This window comes from Magallana gigas, chromosome 3 (assembly GCF_963853765.1).
Source record: "Magallana gigas chromosome 3, xbMagGiga1.1, whole genome shotgun sequence".
NCBI classification, from domain to species: Eukaryota; Metazoa; Mollusca; class Bivalvia; order Ostreida; family Ostreidae; genus Magallana; species Magallana gigas.
In genome coordinates, this window is record NC_088855.1 from 28,370,592 (window position 1) to 28,387,833 (window position 17,242).

Below are 17,242 nucleotides of genomic sequence, written 5' to 3' on the forward strand. Positions count from 1 at the left end.
GTTTGTTATTAATTGTGATATATATGTGTACTACCAAGAATGAAATGAAAACTGAAGGGATGACGGTTCCTACACTTTCCCCAGAATTCAGAAACTGATTTTAGGCACCAAGTGCTTCATGTTGTACCTTTAACTAATATCTTCTTGCAATGTGTTTGTCTCTGTTTGGGGGACATTTATGCCTTTTTCTTTGTTTTGCTGTCTCAAGCTTAATTAATTATACAAGATATACTTCATTTTAAAAGTGAAAGGCCAAGGTCAGAGGTCAATGCCATGAATTGGGGGGGGGGGGGGGGGGTGTTTGTTGAAACTTTAGTACATTCATTTAGTAGCCTTTTATTGTAAAATAAGCTGTTTCACACCAGTTTACCTTGTTATTTCTCTCTGGTTTGACCAAATATTTCATACTTTATGAAATATCACATATGATCAACCCCATTTAAAAATGTTCTGATTTAGAAAATTATTGAAAAATTACTGCAAATGACTCTAAGGTAGCATGTACCAGTACCAATACTGGTACATGTACTTATGTTTACAATCCTAACTGAATAATAAAGTAAGAGGAATGGATGTAAAATAAAGGAAAAAATACTAGTATATTTTCAATATTTATTTATTGAATTTTCCTTCATGTTTCAAGCATAGCGTTAAATAAAGAAGAAAAGTTGTATAATTCTCCTAAATAACAGTTAACAAATATAAAAGAAACAATTGTGGATTTCTGCATCTTAAGAAAAAAGTGATAGTCAAATAATTGCAAATATGTGCTTTTACATATTACTACATGTAATACAGCAATATAAAATTAAAGGACAGAACAATAATTTATACAAATGTATATTAAAATATGTGTAGAGTATTACTCAATATAATATTTTTCATTCACTATTAAATATTTATAATTTTACTTGGACATGATCAAAACACCTAAGTAAAATAGCAATGGAATGTGCAAGTACCGGTATACAAGATACCGTAAATAATAATTCTATCTTAAAAAGCTATACTAATTTGGTATAGTTACATTGTACACAAGTATTTTCCATGTTCATACAAAGATTGAATTTTGTGCTCTAGCTATAAAATAAAGCTTTAAAAGCAACTTATTTTCCATTCTTGCCAAATATTAATTAAAGGCCCCAAATGCAATGTATGCATTGTATAAAATAAGTAAAAAGAGTTTATGAAAGACATCTCCGTCCTGTATGATAATTGGCAAACTATACTGCTTAGTTCTTACAACAGAGGATATTTTCAAATTTTGTCTGACAGTGCAATCTGTTCCTAAATAAGACTTGTTAGTCAGGGCTGCATTTTACAAAAGAACTTACGACAAAGTCGTAAATATTTACTGTCTTGTAAGATGATCTTTAGAGAACCAAATTGACATAAAACCATTTGTTTACAAATACTTCAATTCCCATAATTATATTTTCCAGCCATAAGAATAATTCATTGATTAGTTGGTGACTAATAAGCATTCATTAATTTGGTCGTAAGTCGTAAGTTCTTTTGTAAAACGCAGCCCAGCTTCTCTAAGAAATTTAAACAAGAAATAACAGTGAAAGGGGTGGTAAGAGAAATAAGTCTCTACACATTCAGAGTGAGGGATAACAAATCACTCCATTACAAGGAAAAAGTGGAGTCCAAATCAACAAGAAAAGAAACTCATACTGTTCATCACATCACAGAAAAACTGTCACATCATCAAATAAAGATACTGGTTTATAACCACAATCTAATATCAAAACTCATACTGTTCATCACATCACAGAAAAACTGTCACATCATCAAATAAAGATACTGGTTTATAACCACAATCTAATATCAAAAGATCTTCTATATATTTCCATGATCATGAAAGACATATCTAACAGTTCTATGGTATCAACAATCTACATGTGCTGTACTAATTAACAATTCTAAAGATGATCCTTACATTGCAGTGACATCAATAAATAATGAAATAATATCTTAATATATGATATGTCATAATGCAACATGACCCAAAAATAAGATACAAACAAACAAACAAACAAACAGAAATGTCATTACAGAACACAATGGATGACATCATATGCTCCCAACTGGTACATATATACATGTATCAAAAGAATGAGATGTACATATACATACCATATAAATGCATTAATACAAATATCAAACACTTACCGGTAGGTCATTCAGTTGTACAGTAAGTAGCTAGGGCACTAGGATCACCTATTTTACACAACATTTAAACCAAATTTGTGGCAGAACTGTAGCTTCATGGGAAATTCAGGTTGATGGACCGTTGAACCATCCGTCAACCTGATCGAATTTCCCATGAAGCAACTGTTCTGCAGCTAAAACCAAATAATTGGTAAGCATACACTGCAAGACAACAATCTATTGATTGTGCGTACTAAAGGGTAGTTGCTTTCGGATCAAATTGACTCTAGGGTTTACTGAAAAAACAATGAACAAAGATACACGGAAGTTTTGTACCAGGTACAGGAATTTTAGGTCTACATCTATTGATTGTATACTTTCATACAATTCTTTTTTGATTTTGTATTAAATGTTCACTAAGAATCATTTATAGGCTGTTCTCCAAAATGCAATAGGTATTGTACCGGCATATATGCAGCTTCTTAAAAAACACTCAACACAGCATATATAAAAATATATATACGCTCTACATGTGGTACAAAATTAAAGGAAAACAATTGTTCATGAATATTCTGTGCGAGTATATACGAGTGTCAGATCTTTTACTGGGTTATTGAATTTCTATTTTCTAGTTACAGAAGACATTCATTTCTAAAATTTCATTCCACACATGAAAAAAATTATGCATGCAATAAAAAAGTTTTGAGTCAATTCTTTGCATAAAAGAACAAATTTCTAACCTCCCTCCACTGATATTGAAAAGTCATACGTTAATATGCATTTTCTCTGGGCATTATTGTAGAGAATTTCAAATTCTTACAAAATCTCTTTCGGAATAAACAAAGGCATATCTTTGATTGAGTAAAATTTCATCAATCTTTATCATCATACTGTATGGTGGGTAACTTTCGTCCAGTGTTATTTTTCGCTCTTTTTCACTTGCAAATGGTTTCAGCCCATCTTTAAGTTGCCAAGACAAGTATGTGTTTAAAGAAAGACAATCTGAGACATTGGAATTCACCCAGTCTTAAATTCACCCACTGATAATGAGGGCAACAGGAGCGAAAATAAAAAGAGGACAAATATTTCCATGTATACAGTACTTCTTACACAAAAATTTTGGGTATTAAAAGGGGTCCAAATAATTCAGAAATTATTTGTTAATTTTTAACATCTATAATATATATATATTGTCACTAATTTTGATAAAAAATCCTTACTATAATAATGAATTTTGGGGAGTTTTTTTGAATGAGTTTAAATAAAATCTACCTCCTGTATTAGTTTACATCACAGACAAGCTTAAATTTGAAAAGAAAAAAAAAAGAGAGACTAATTATAAATATCATCTAAATCACAAAAAAGTTTGTTCTCGAGAAAAGTGGAAAAATGGATCAAACTTACAAGTATTAACTGGGTTCAAAATGTACATGTACATGTCTATCTATATAATGAAAAAATTATTGCAATTATGAACAAATATATCCGATATGTATCATTTTTTGTTCTAAAACTCATCATGTAGCACCTTCTTGACATTAACAATTTTACTGCTGATAAAAATGTCTTTGTGTTTTTTTATTTCCTCTACAGAGAGTTTCCCATCCTTGTTGTCGTCCATTAGAGACATCAGGTTTTTGGCCTCCTGCAAGGACTGCTGTGGGTTCCGAGGATTCATGTACTCCTACGAACAAATCCATGAATATAAATAAAACAGATTGCATTACAGCTCAATGGTCTTTTCAGTTCAGTTGTTACATGTATTGACCTGTCTGTACATTATAACATATAATATTAATTTGAAATTACATTTACATTACCTTTTCCAATGAACAACAATCAAAGATCATAAAATTTTACATGTTTAATAACTTAATTCTAAAAGAAATAGTAAAGGTACAATTTACTATAAACCGGTACATCAAGAGTAACACTCCAAACTTATTTCGACAATTTAGTTGGGAATGATATACTTTGTTGATTGATTGGGGAATCAAAGTAAACATTTAAATAAATTTCAACAGGGAGTGAGACCCACCATCATTTCCTCCTTTGTGGCCACCCCGTCTTTGTTTTTATCGATGGCCGACACAAACTCCTTCTCTCTGACCTTATACTCCTCATCTCTCTCCTTTTCTGTCGTTGGATCCTCCTCCATGATGTCTGGTTTAGAAAATTCTTTCAAAGTCAGCTTCCCATCTTTGTCAACATCTGTTTAACAAAATTAAATAAAATCATTGATAACAGTTTACGAGATTTTATTACACGTACAATGAAATGCAAAATATCTGCTTCATGAGAAACTAATACATAATTATACATTCACTAAAAATATTTGTCAAGGGTCAGAAAATCGATTAAAAGTTATATTATGTTAATACTAAATGCATTTGTATTCTGTAGTTCCTTTTACAGTTCAGAGTTGTGCCTTAATGATCATTTGATAAATATCTCTCATGTTATCATTTTCCAGAAATCTTACCTAAAGAATTGATTATGGAAAGAACCATATTTTCGATCAGCTGAACACTATGTTCTGGATGACGAAAGCTGAAGAATTCCTCTACATCCAGTCTGTTATCAATAGGCTTAATGTCAGCATCTGTCCATTTAAACTTGTACCAGACCAACTTATCTCGCTCTACGAAAAATAAATACAAGATATTGTAGGTACTTTCATTCTGCAACGGGTGTGTTAAGGATCGACATGTAATTCAAATTCAAACTTTCATCTTACCATCATCTTGCAAGATATCAGTGTCATAGTCTTCTAAATACTTTTCAGTTTCATTCAATCCATGCCCCTTTGCTAACAAAAAGTGCTTGTAATATTCCTTCCATTCGACATAACCTGCAATAACAAATGAATTCAATGTACATGTATTTCATCAACTATGGTAATGTAAAAAAATACACAATTCAGAATAGTACACTTGTTACTTATAAAATTCCATCCAATAAAATTACCAGTATGCACTCAAAATAATTAAAGATCTTAATTAGATTAAAAAAATAATTTAAATATAATTTTTTCTTCACCAACCATCTCCGTCTGGATCTAAGTGTTTAAATATAGCTGCATTTTCCTCCATGGCTTCATTCATGTGTTCATTAATTTTGTCCAAAATCCATGAATCCAGTTCGCCTTCATTTAAGTAACCATCAGTATCTTTATCTATTCTATAAAAACAATTGACACGTATAACCATCACTTCTGAATCATTAGTCTTTATTGTTAATTGACCTCAGTTGATGTTTCACTAGCAAGGCAGTTGCAAATAAAGAAAATTTGGTAACAAAAAGTCTGCATTCATTTCATCCTATAAAGTGAATGATCCTAGCTTAAATGCATCTGTTTTTCATAATTTTCTAACATATTCTTGGACAGGATATTCAAACCATCTGATATAATCATATGGCAAGAAAACCAAAAAGCTTCCCAGTGCTACAAATTAGTTTTCTGTCGGCTAACAAACTGTGATCAGTTCCCTCTTCTAACATACCCTTTTTCTGGACTTAAACAAAGCTTCTGTCACTTCTATAATTAATTAAGGTTATAAGAGCTACAGACCCTTGCATCAATACCCAAACCAAAGTTACAACATGTACAATGGTACATGTACCGGGTTCTGATTTTCTGTATTAAATTCTGGACAGACCTACAAAAGGCCAACATTATCATGTAGCTTTATAGAGGAGAAGTAATTCATAACAAATACATCATGCATATCAAGATACATTGCAGAGGTACACAAATATATATTAAAAAATAAAGAAAAAAAGAGATATATTGCAAGTTAATTGTAATCTTATGTCTATTGACCTAACTTCATATATAGAAGGATACTAGATCAAACTGCACAATTGAAACATGCCAGAATGGTCCCCAGATATCCATCTACAAATTTCTACTCTCAAAATACCAACTTATAAGCGAGTATGGTACATGTATCTACTCTACCTTACAAGTGACCAATTTTGAACCAAATAGTTAAGGTGCTTCGGTTTACCCAAATGGTAACCCAAATGAACCTCAAGGTTAAAATAGCAATCTAAATGAAAAATCAGATTTCAGAAAATTCTGAGATCAAATTCTCTCACATCAACATTATCACCCTCCCCACTTTTTGGAGGGATGTAAAAAATTTACCGTTCAATAAACAAATCTGACAGCATTAAATAGAAGTTTAATACCCCCCCCCCCCATTCCATAATGATTCTACATGCCTGATAGTGTACTCATCACTTTCCACTGGCTAGCTTAATTTGTGATAACATACAAAGTCCCCATATCTTATTTTTAAAATATGATTTCACAGTGTAATTCATTACAGAATTAGTGAAATAAAGATTTATTTCATTAATAAAGTGATAGATTTCCATATAGATTGCCATTTTGGTCATTTGTGTCACCATTTGATAAAATCGACTTACTAAAATAGTTCTGAGAAACTGTCACATAATTCTCTGAAGGTAAAAGTCTAATATGATTACATTCGTTTGACCATTTTAGAATTGGTCAACACTGCACTGGTCAAATAACTATATCATACTCTCTCATTAAAATCAAAAACAGGTGTTTACTTATGAAAAATGTCCACTAGTTTTGCCTCAGCTATTTGTATTGGCTCATCGTCTATCTCTTCGTGATTGCCAAGAAAAACTTCTTTGTGAAAGTCTTTATTAATGTGACCATCCTTCTCAAACTTCACTGCATCCACATGATCTGGAGGTAGCAATTTTTCAGCATCAATTGCAGGTGAATTCGATTGACTTTTATTATTTGTGTTTATTGATCGAGGTCTGCAATAAACAGAAATTAAAACTGATGTAGATATAGTTGCTGCCAATAAAAACTTCATTTCCATCGTTTTTGCTTGTTTGGGTCGTCAGCAATGACTTTACTGCGTACACAAATTGATCACAGCGCCATCTCAAATCTGAGTTCTACGTCATAGTTTTCTGTATTATATAATTCGCAATGTAAAATGAATTTAAAATATGTTTGGCGTCAAGATTTTAAACTTAAAATATTCATCTGTATGTAAATTTTTAATAAATATGTGTAAAATATTATTTCATTCGATATTATACAGCTAAGTGTATAAAAGTATCATATGGCATGCCGCGGATGAATTTAATATTGCCGTAGAAGTAGTCCCTTTGTTCAAAGGAAAAATATGGCGGAGGTGAAACCAAATCCTCTTACAACAAGAGACTTTAGTAGAGTAATTCTCACTTTGGAAAATGTTCTTATTCCTGATGATAAACTTTCTCCAACCCCATCCATGCAAGATGGATTGGATTTGGATACCGAAACAGATCTAAGAATTCTAGGTTGTGAGCTCATTCAGTCAGCAGGGATTCTGTTAAAACTACCTCAAGTAAGTTGCGTTTTGTTTCACTGTATCGAATATATTTGATTTGTGAAGTAAGATTTACGTTATTCAGAATGTATATCTTTAGAATAAAGTAAGGTTTAGATCGAATCATCGAATATACGTCTGATAAAGTAGATGTGCAATCACGTGTTTGAAGCGTGAAAAGTCGGTCATTGTTAATTTTGGAAAACGACAATGGTTGATACACAAATGTTAAAAGACTGAATGCTATTTTTGAAGAAATCATAAATTGTTTCTTTTTGCAGGTTGCAATGGCTACTGGACAGATTCTCTACCAGCGTTTCTACTACTCAAAATCTTTAGTGAAACACAATTATGAGGTGGGTCATTAAATATTTTTTGTTGTTTAAATTTTGTGTTTAAAAGGTTGATGAAAATATATTATACAGTGGTTTCAGTTTATCTAAATCATATATGTGGTCATTTTTCAGGTTGTAGCTATGGGTTGCATTAACTTAGCTTCAAAAATCGAAGAATGTCCAAAGAGAATGCGAGATGTCATAAATGTTTTCCATCATATCAAACAAGTTAGAAGTCAAAAGTAAGTTCTACTTGACATCCTTTTAAATGATATATAATATTAAAATTACTTCTGCTGTTATTTGTGTGTTGTACATGTACATATGTAATGTATTATGTTTTAAATGTTCCAAACTCATTGTTTTTTAGGGGCACTTGTTATGTGATTTCAGAGAAATGTCATGTTTTCTCACAATTCCTCTATTAATGTTGTTTTTCTCTTTGCTGCATTGAACAGTTTCTGGAGTGAGCTCTGAGCATTAAACCATTGGGGGATTTTGGTGACCAATGACCCCTAACATGGTTTCTCTACTTGTGGCCAGCAACTTTATCACTGAAATTTCAGTGGTGAATGGTTTGTATTTAAGACAGGGTGCATCAAATTTTGCTATCAGTGGCTTCAAGTCTTTAGTTTAAACTCCAAACTTTGGAATATCCTTTGAAAATCTGGTAATCAATGTTATATGATGCATTCTTTTGACTCTTAATACCATCCTAAGAAAATATTTTTAAATTGAAAAATCATAAAAAGATTTCCAATTGTCAGTATTTTACGGAATTACATTTCAGTTTGCAGTTATAAGAGATAACATTCTCTAAAACTAGCCAAATTTTTAAGGACATATTGTGTTGCATGTGTAGCCTCTCTTTTTTTATGATACATAATATTCATTTTAGACATGGTAATATTGGTTAAATACAACTTGTCATCATGTTTCAACAGTCTTGAAGTAGATTTGCCATGCTGTTAGATTTTCTCCACTTTACATACCTTATTTAAGCCACTGATAAGCATTCTGTCAAGTGATAAGCAGCAGAAAAGTCATTATGGAGGAATTGTGGGTTAACAAAAAAACTTTTCATATTTTGTCAGGGTATGCCATGGTTTTCTGTTTCTTTAATTGTAGAACAATTCATCCCCTGATATTAGACCAGAATTACATCACCACGAAAAACCAAGTGATCAAAGCTGAGCGTCGTATACTGAAGGAGCTCGGATTCTGTGTCCACGTTCAACACCCCCACAAGGTATATTTCAGTCTTTTATTCTGCTAAATCTGGATTTATTCTCGCTAGGAAAAAAGTGTTAAAGCTCCAAAATGTTATTGTTAATGTTTTCTCTTGATAAACAGCAGTGTTTGCCTGTAAGAGCTGTTGCATGGAGTGGTTGGCATGGTTTTTGCAGTCAAGCCATGATTCGTCTGAAGTTTTACACCTTTTGTTATCACGCTGTGATGTTTTTCAGGTCATTGTGATGTACTTGCAAGTACTTGAAGCTGAGAAAAATCAGAGACTTGTGCAGTGTGCTTGGTAGGTATTTTATATATAATTTTCTTTTTCATATACTTTTTACGTTGGATAACTTGTCTTGGTGTAAACTTTTATTGATTTTTTTTTTCTCCAAGAAAAGAATGATTTTGTATCAAGTTGTATGATGTTGCACATGTATATTTACACACCATTAGTTAGTCACTTAGAACTGGTGTTTGAGGAGCAGTTACCTCAATGATCAAACTATTTGAAATCAACTTTTAATTCTTTGTAATGAATAACGACAAAAAGACAGTATTTTAACTATTTTCAATTTGTAAAAGCCTTGTTAAATTGTGTATCAAAATCTCAACGGATGGATTACAACTGTGAAAATAATTATATGTAACAATAAACTGATTGCTGATCTACTAACTTGGAATTATGTAAGTTATGTGTATTTGTATCAAAACATGTAAATCTGTCAGTCTAATGGCATTCTTACCTCTTTCAAAATTTTGTTGTATCCTGATTTAAAGCAGATTTATCAATGATTTTAGGAACTGTTCTGTTTATGATGTTGCTATAAATTAAAATGGATTGACTGCTCGGTCTATCAAGGGTCTTCTTTAAAAGAAATGTTCATTCAATAGCTTCAGAATGTTAGCTTATCTCTGTGTGTTGTATGAGAAAACCATATTAATGCTGAACTTTTCCTTTTTGCCTACCCCAGAATTAGGTGGGTAGAGATGTCTGTCATTGCAACGTCTGCCTAGCTGCCAGAAATGCTCCACAATGTAAGAGAGCCCTCGTCTTCTCCACCTTGGCCTGACTCACTCACAGGTGACACATGGACAGAAAACAGACCCAAGTCACCCCAGATTGGAAGACACAGCGGCCAGAAAGTAACTGAAGTATTCCATCTTGGGATGGAAACACTCAGTTGTGTTGTTGATATAATGTGGAAGAGTTTAACACATGAACATTTTATCTTTCTGCTTTAAATGATTTTTTTTTTTGTCTTTGCTGAAATGAGAACAAGAGAGAAAAAAGCAAATGCTTTAATGTCTGTTCACAAAAGAAAAAACAACTTTAGTATGTAAAGTGGATGTTGATTTGTAGTATGATAAACTGTCTCACAAACGTTTTAGAAGAGAGAACATTTTTAGGAGTCATCCATTTGAATATGAGTGTGTCTTTGACAAGAAACTTTTTGCAGCTGTGATAAAGTGTTTCATCGACAACTGGACCTGTGTGAAAAAAGAGAAATTTCCTGAAGAATATGACTTTTTGGAAGACTTTGGGAGTTTTGGCATGGCAAGCAAGCAGATGGTGGTTATCTGTCTAGATAATATTCATTTCTCTTTATTTTTAACCCATTATTAATTGCACAGGAATCTTTATCCATGTGGAAAGAAATTTTCTCTTCAGCAAAAAGGAAAATGGTTGGTATTTTTAATGGTTTTCTCTAAAACACAAACAAGGAGATGATTTTCAGGTTTAAAGTGTTCTAAGTGAACATGACCTGAGAAAAAAAAAGTGTATTGAATGAACATGAAATAGTGTTTGAATGAAAAAAAAGTACACAATAAGATTAACTTTAAATTTGTACTTGTTGTAGAAGAGGGCTGTAAATCAAAATGTTTATGTATCAATTTTCTTTGAATTTTTTTGTCTTTATTTGTAGGAACTACATGAATGACAGTTTTAGAACAGAAGTGTTTGTGAGATTCCAGCCAGAGACCATTGCCTGTGCATGTATATACTTAGCAGCTAGACAGCTACAGGTTTGTTCAAAATACAATATTGAATTTTACACTAATTATGAGTTTAAAGCAATTAGCGAAATGGATAATAAAGCTTATTGTAAGTACATGTATGTCTTAACTGATTCAAATACTTTGTTCTACAGATTCCATTGCCAAATAGTCCTTCATGGTTTTCCATCTTCAATGTGGATGAAAGCCACATACAGGAAATCTGTCTCACTATCCTAAAGCTTTATGCCAGGCCAAAAGTAAGTTTGTGCAAATATTGGGATAGGTTTAGTTTATTAAAAATTTCATAAATGAAAAGTAAAGGAAATCTGTACATGGATTGATTTCAATGTAAACACAGTGTATAGCATTACTCTCTTGTTATCCTTGGATGTTTGAAATTTTTCTCTTGAATTTACTCATGAAGTGAATCTTTTTATCAATTCTATTTCATGTACATCTATATCATTTCAGCCAAATCATGAAAAGTTGGAGGCCAAAGTAAATGAGTTAAAGAAAGCCCAGATGGAAGCCAAAAATCGGGCCAAGGGTCTCTCGTCCGACCATGGTACACCTCGAGATTCATCGAGACAATGTAAACTATTGCTCTTTTGTTTTGTTTTTTCGCACAATGTCTTTTAGTTGAGAATGTTTTCTGAATGTTAATTTTGATTCAAACAAATTGACTGACTTTATTTTCATATCTGCAGCTTCTCCAAAAAACGTGAGCCCTAATCCAGCCTTATTACCCGCTCTGAAGCGGATCAAAGCAGAGGATGACAAACACTCGGAGAACGGTTCTATGTAAGTATAATGAACACTGTATTTTTTAGAAAAATATGTGATATAAAAAACCTCTGAACTTAATATATGTTTTTTGACATGTATTTCAGAAGAAACAATGTGAAATCATCAAGATCCAGAAGTAGAGGAAGGTAAGCATGAAGATTTTACTTCTCAGAAACCTGTTAAAACTCCCAGATCACTTGTTATTTATAAGGTTGGATAGTAAAAATTACTCATTTAAATACTTGATATTTTTTATTGATGCAGATCCTCTTCAAGTAGGAGTAACAGTAGAAGTCCTAAAAGACACAAAAGGCGCAGCCGATCAAGATCTCCCCCTCCTAAGAAGCATAAAAAGGACAAATATATCAGTTCTAGCAATGACAGGGAACATCGCTACGTGACATCCAAAGAACACAAACATTCCCACAAGAGAAAGAAAGTGTCTCGTTCCAGGAGTATTAGTCGGTCGCTGAGCAGGTCTCCTGACCGCTACAAGACGGCCAGCAGGAAAAAGTACTACAAAGACAGGGACCACTACTATTCCCCAGAAAGACATTCCACAAAACGCAGGAGAAACGGCCACTCTAGTCCAGGGAGGGAGCGCTACGATAAATACAGGCGATAACAAGGGTAGAACTAGGAGGGGCATTGGGCATTGTAAATCACCGCAATATTGATTCTCCTTATCGTTTTTATTTTATCATGAAGTGCATCAATTTATTTTTTGTGTGTGTGTATGTGTTTGAGTAAGATGATCAGAAGTACAGTATATAAAATGTTTGTGCTTTAGAGGTAAAAAAAAAAAAAATTGTGATTGTATGAATTTGGATGAGCGGTATTGTGTTAATGGTTGTTTGATTTTTGAGCAAGTGTGTAGAATTACTACAAGTACCATACATATGTATCTGTGATATGTTGTATGAATCAAAGTGTCCGAGTGCGATCAGAAAGAAATGCCTTATGTTTTTTACACTGCAGGGAATATAGCAGAATCATGTTCTGTACAAAGGAGATCTGGTGTTTTGTATAATTTATGATATTGATAGCAGATGCTATTGTATTTCAATAAAGAAATTATTTTATCGTTACTGGTAATTTGTTTTACTGTCATCTTTCAATATAACGTGTATAATTGTATACACTGTAATCAAATCCAACTGCATGTAATTCCTGCTAAATAGCATACGTTTTGAATAATACAGAAAAGGTAAATGTGAAGTAAAACACTTAAATTTCAATATTGTTATATTCGCTAATCCGCCTTGATCATCACCATCATTGTCGAGCTTAAAATAGTGAAGCTGATTTACCACTAGTATATTTCGTTAGCCTTATACAATCGAGGGTTTCAAAAGGTTTTCCCAGGAAACGGCGATCAAAACAAGATTGTTCAAAATATGGTATAGAGTTAAAAAATACCAATGAAAAACTACGAAGAAATCTGAGCGAAATAATCTTAAATAAAATCAGCAATGTAAGCGAATAATAGGTTCATGTTCATGCTCACCTTTGCACCTCAAGCTTTAAACATTGTTCAAAGTGATACCATCAAGCCAAGTAATTTATGTTGACTAGTGTGTAATCTGAATACAATTATGAACATTTTCTAAAGTAAAAAGCAAAATCATTCTCTGATATTTAATACCCCCACGCAACGAGTTTTCGTGATACTTTGTGGGTATTTAGGACACAATGTGTACTAGTGGATGTGCATATTATCAGGAAATTCCGATTCCATTATATTCCTGTAATGTCGAACCTTTTGAAGGAGCGTGAGGCATGTGAGCTAACTCACGTTCTCTTTCATTATTGTATTTTGCTGAGGATCGCACGTCGTAAAAAGATTCATCAGTTGGTCGAGTCACGTTGTACTGTACTGTTCAGTAATTTAATAGTGGTTGATCTATTCTGTGTGACCCACTGGGTTTTCCCCCCGTTGTTTGGCTACTACGTTTACAAGTATTTATTATTCTCCAGAGTTTTCATCAGTTGGCTTATCTAAGCTGTAAGCCTATTTGGGCTGATCATCCGTAAGCTAATTTTTTTATCACCAAAATGCATTTGGTACACTTTTATCTTTAAAACAACAAATATTGATCGTGTTCAATATCACTCCCTGACTCTGGATGGACCCATTAATTAAAATCTTGTTTGTATGGGAAGACAGGCTTATTCATCGCCTTTTTTCCCCTAACAAATAGGCCAAAATTTAAGATGAACATTCGGTTCAGGTGAGCATAAACTAATTTTAAACCTGCACTGTTACTAGTAGCTGTAAGAAATTATTTATATTTTCTTGAAGAGTGGTTTTAATGTCTTTTATAGAATTGCATGTACATGCGCGGATCTAGAGGGTGGAAGCATGAGGGGAAAGGTCTGGCGAACTTTTAAATATTACTTAGACCGTAAATCTGAAAGGAACGTAAAAATACATGTATAAACAATCAAACGTTTTCCCTGGTGGTTCACTCTTTTTAGTGGTTCATTAGAGTATAAAGGAAGCGAGCATTGCTTAATAAATGTGTAATGCCCGATACTTTAAAAACAATATGAAGGTAGTATCAAGTGTTACAAAAAAAGACCCTCCCCCAGAAAAAACCCCCACAAAAAACAAAACTCAAAACCAAGGTAAGCAATGTTTGCTTCCTTAAAGCATGAGCTTTCACTAATTCTATATGGATAAGGTCCAGAGAGCTAGAAATGTAGATATTTTTAAAAAAAAATTACTAGTACCGGTATATGCTTTCGTCAGAGGTTCAAACAGGCCAAACAATGCTCATTACCTTCATACCTGCATGAATCATTTAAGAATGAAGACATTTTATTGTTTAAGAGGGCTGGATATGGTCGTTGGTACTAGTTTTTCAGACTACATGTATATAAATCTCCTTTAGAAAAAGAGCTTTTTATTAAAATATAGAAAAATACTTTAAAGCTAAAAATATAGATATTAAAGGAAAATTTTTAAGCTAAGAAAAATTTTAAAGCTAAGATATCAGGAATATTCTTTTACTAAATATTTATTGTATGGCTACAAAAATCATATATTAAGATCGATGTTAATTTTTGACCATTCAGCCTCCTTAATAAATCACTGTCATGATTAATCAATAATTCTATATATATTTTTTTAATTTATTACTATCTGTATAGAAGGAGTTCAATATATGAAAAATTATGGATTATTAATTCCATCTACTCGTCTGACTTGCAATGGTCAACATTTCAAAACATTTCAAAACATTTCTAAAGGCTTATTATTTTTTACATGTTCTGTGCCTTGTTATTGAGAAACATTTCTTTCTTATGAATTATCAAAGAAAAGAAAGTCATAGATTAAGTTTTTATTTTATTTTTTTCAACTCGAAAAATCATCATTGTAAATAACCGGACGGATTTTGATTTTGCTGGGAATTCCGATTCTTGAAATAAAGTTCTTCCATCATGCGCAGGTTTCTTCTTTCTAAATGTAAAAAAAAATATATTTTACATGCAGTGTTCATGTTCGCTGATACCATAGATCATAAAAGACAGATATTTCCAGTTGTCAAAGACAGACTGTCGGTGTGACCAATAGTTGTATGAAATCAAGCAGTTTATATATCAATTCTGTATTTTATTAATGCATTGAAGATTTTATTGTCAAACTTGTAAAGAATTACCTTAAATTGAGAAAAGCTAAAGAAAAATAATTTTCTCGGCATAAAGCCTTCATCGTCATCTTCTTCATCATTTTCATAATCACCAAGGACAAGCTAAAATCAATAATTAAAAATAAACACGTTAGAAATGTTACCGGAATTATGCATGCAGTGGGGCCGATATACATAATAGCTAGACATCATTGACTGAGATAGTGACCATCTCAAAAGGCCCCGCTTAAATATTAGACAATAGGATGAAAAGCATTCCAGAGAATTTTGCTTTGACCCTGACCCACAATTTCGAAATTTTCCACCAGGCATAGAGCGTCTAATTCAATCTCATTACCAATTACATATAGGCATTTTAATTTATTCATTCTGAACAGATTAACCAAATGAGAAATAATCTATGTTCTAAAACTGATTGTAAAGAAATTTGCTATGGCCTTCTTATTGACTTGGTTCAAGGTCAATGCGCGCCATTAACCAAAAAGCTCTGTTTAAGCAAAGCATTAGCCAAAAAAGATTTTTGTTTGATCTGATATGACCTTGACACTTAAACTACAAATATCATATAAAGTCACTGCATACATGTACCTTTTGATCGAAGGCACTATATGAGTGAAGTATGAACCAGATTGGAGAAAAGGGAGAGAAGATATGCTCCGGACAAGGATTTCTCATACTATTCTGCTATGACATTCACTTTTGACCTTAAAAATTGGTTCAAGGTCACTACTCACCCGTTAATCATAAGCTCTGTTTATTTGAAGTATGGGCCAAATAGGGCTAAGTGGAAAGTATAAATGCTCTGAAAAAAGGATTTTTGCACGGTCCGATATGACCTTGACCCTTGACCTACAAACCTTATTCAAGGTCATTGCACACTCAATGACCATAGACACTATGTGAGTGAAGTATGAGCTAGACTGGACCAAGGGGCGAGAAGATTTGCTCCGGACAAGGGTTTTATTTATAATTCTGCTAAGACTTTAACCTTAGACTTAGAGAAACATGGCTCAAGGTCACTGCACATCCTTTACCCAAAGACACTTTATGGGTGAAGTGTGAGTCAAATTGGGCCAAGATATGCTCTGGACAAGCCATCTCGGACGGAAAGACGGACGGACAGACGAACAGACTGATCACTAAAGGGCGTCCGCAGAGCGGGGCCTTAATAAATTGCTCTCTACAAGACGCTATAAACTTGTATAGCGTATTGTAGATTGTCAATTTTAAACTAACTGAAGTTTAATTTTGATTAAATTGATGTACATAATCTAATTATGTACTTCTATTGTGGTTGAAGGCCAAATCACTTAATTATTTACATGAATTAGGATGATGATATGACAGCTTTTCTCATTAATCGAAATTTTGTCGAAGTCTTCATTAACCAATTTTCAAAACAGCCCAAACTTTCTCATACTAATCTGTTGATTTATCATGTTTTAATACATGTGCCTCCCCCGGAGATCATTACATGTTCTAAATGATAAGCTATACTGGAAAATCCTATTTCAGTCGATTGGGTTATTAACAGAAACATTGGACGGAAAGTACAACTAGCGTCAATTAATTAAATCGTTAACTTTACGGAAATAATTGACACTCGTGCGACTTAAATTCTTCCATTCTTTCATATTAAACAAACTTTGGAAAAATACACATTAAAAAACGAACTATAACAGTTATCACGATATTTTGAAGTTTTCATCATTTCTTG

At 32.7% G+C, this 17,242-nt stretch overlaps 2 protein-coding genes across 2 annotated transcripts; one reads left to right on the top strand and one right to left on the bottom strand.

Annotated features, from left to right (window-relative positions):
• Positions 1-2,834: 2,834 nt before the first annotated feature.
• On the bottom strand, positions 2,835-7,097 carry LOC105343489 (45 kDa calcium-binding protein). The gene is made up of 6 exons (XM_011450884.4): positions 6,739-7,097; positions 5,198-5,334; positions 4,892-5,005; positions 4,637-4,795; positions 4,193-4,365; positions 2,835-3,838 (listed from the first exon to the last, which is right to left on the bottom strand). The coding sequence occupies exons 1-6, from the start codon at positions 7,020-7,022 to the stop codon at positions 3,662-3,664; spliced, it is 1,044 nt and encodes a 347-aa protein (XP_011449186.3). The 5' UTR covers positions 7,023-7,097; the 3' UTR covers positions 2,835-3,661.
• Positions 7,098-7,295: 198 nt separating this feature from the next.
• LOC105343487 (cyclin-L1) lies at positions 7,296-12,960 on the top strand. The gene is made up of 11 exons (XM_011450883.4): positions 7,296-7,538; positions 7,802-7,876; positions 7,988-8,097; positions 8,984-9,104; positions 9,322-9,386; positions 11,014-11,113; positions 11,239-11,343; positions 11,558-11,678; positions 11,794-11,887; positions 11,977-12,018; positions 12,137-12,960. The coding sequence occupies exons 1-11, from the start codon at positions 7,335-7,337 to the stop codon at positions 12,495-12,497; spliced, it is 1,398 nt and encodes a 465-aa protein (XP_011449185.3). The 5' UTR covers positions 7,296-7,334; the 3' UTR covers positions 12,498-12,960.
• The last annotated feature ends 4,282 nt before the right edge of the window (positions 12,961-17,242 follow it).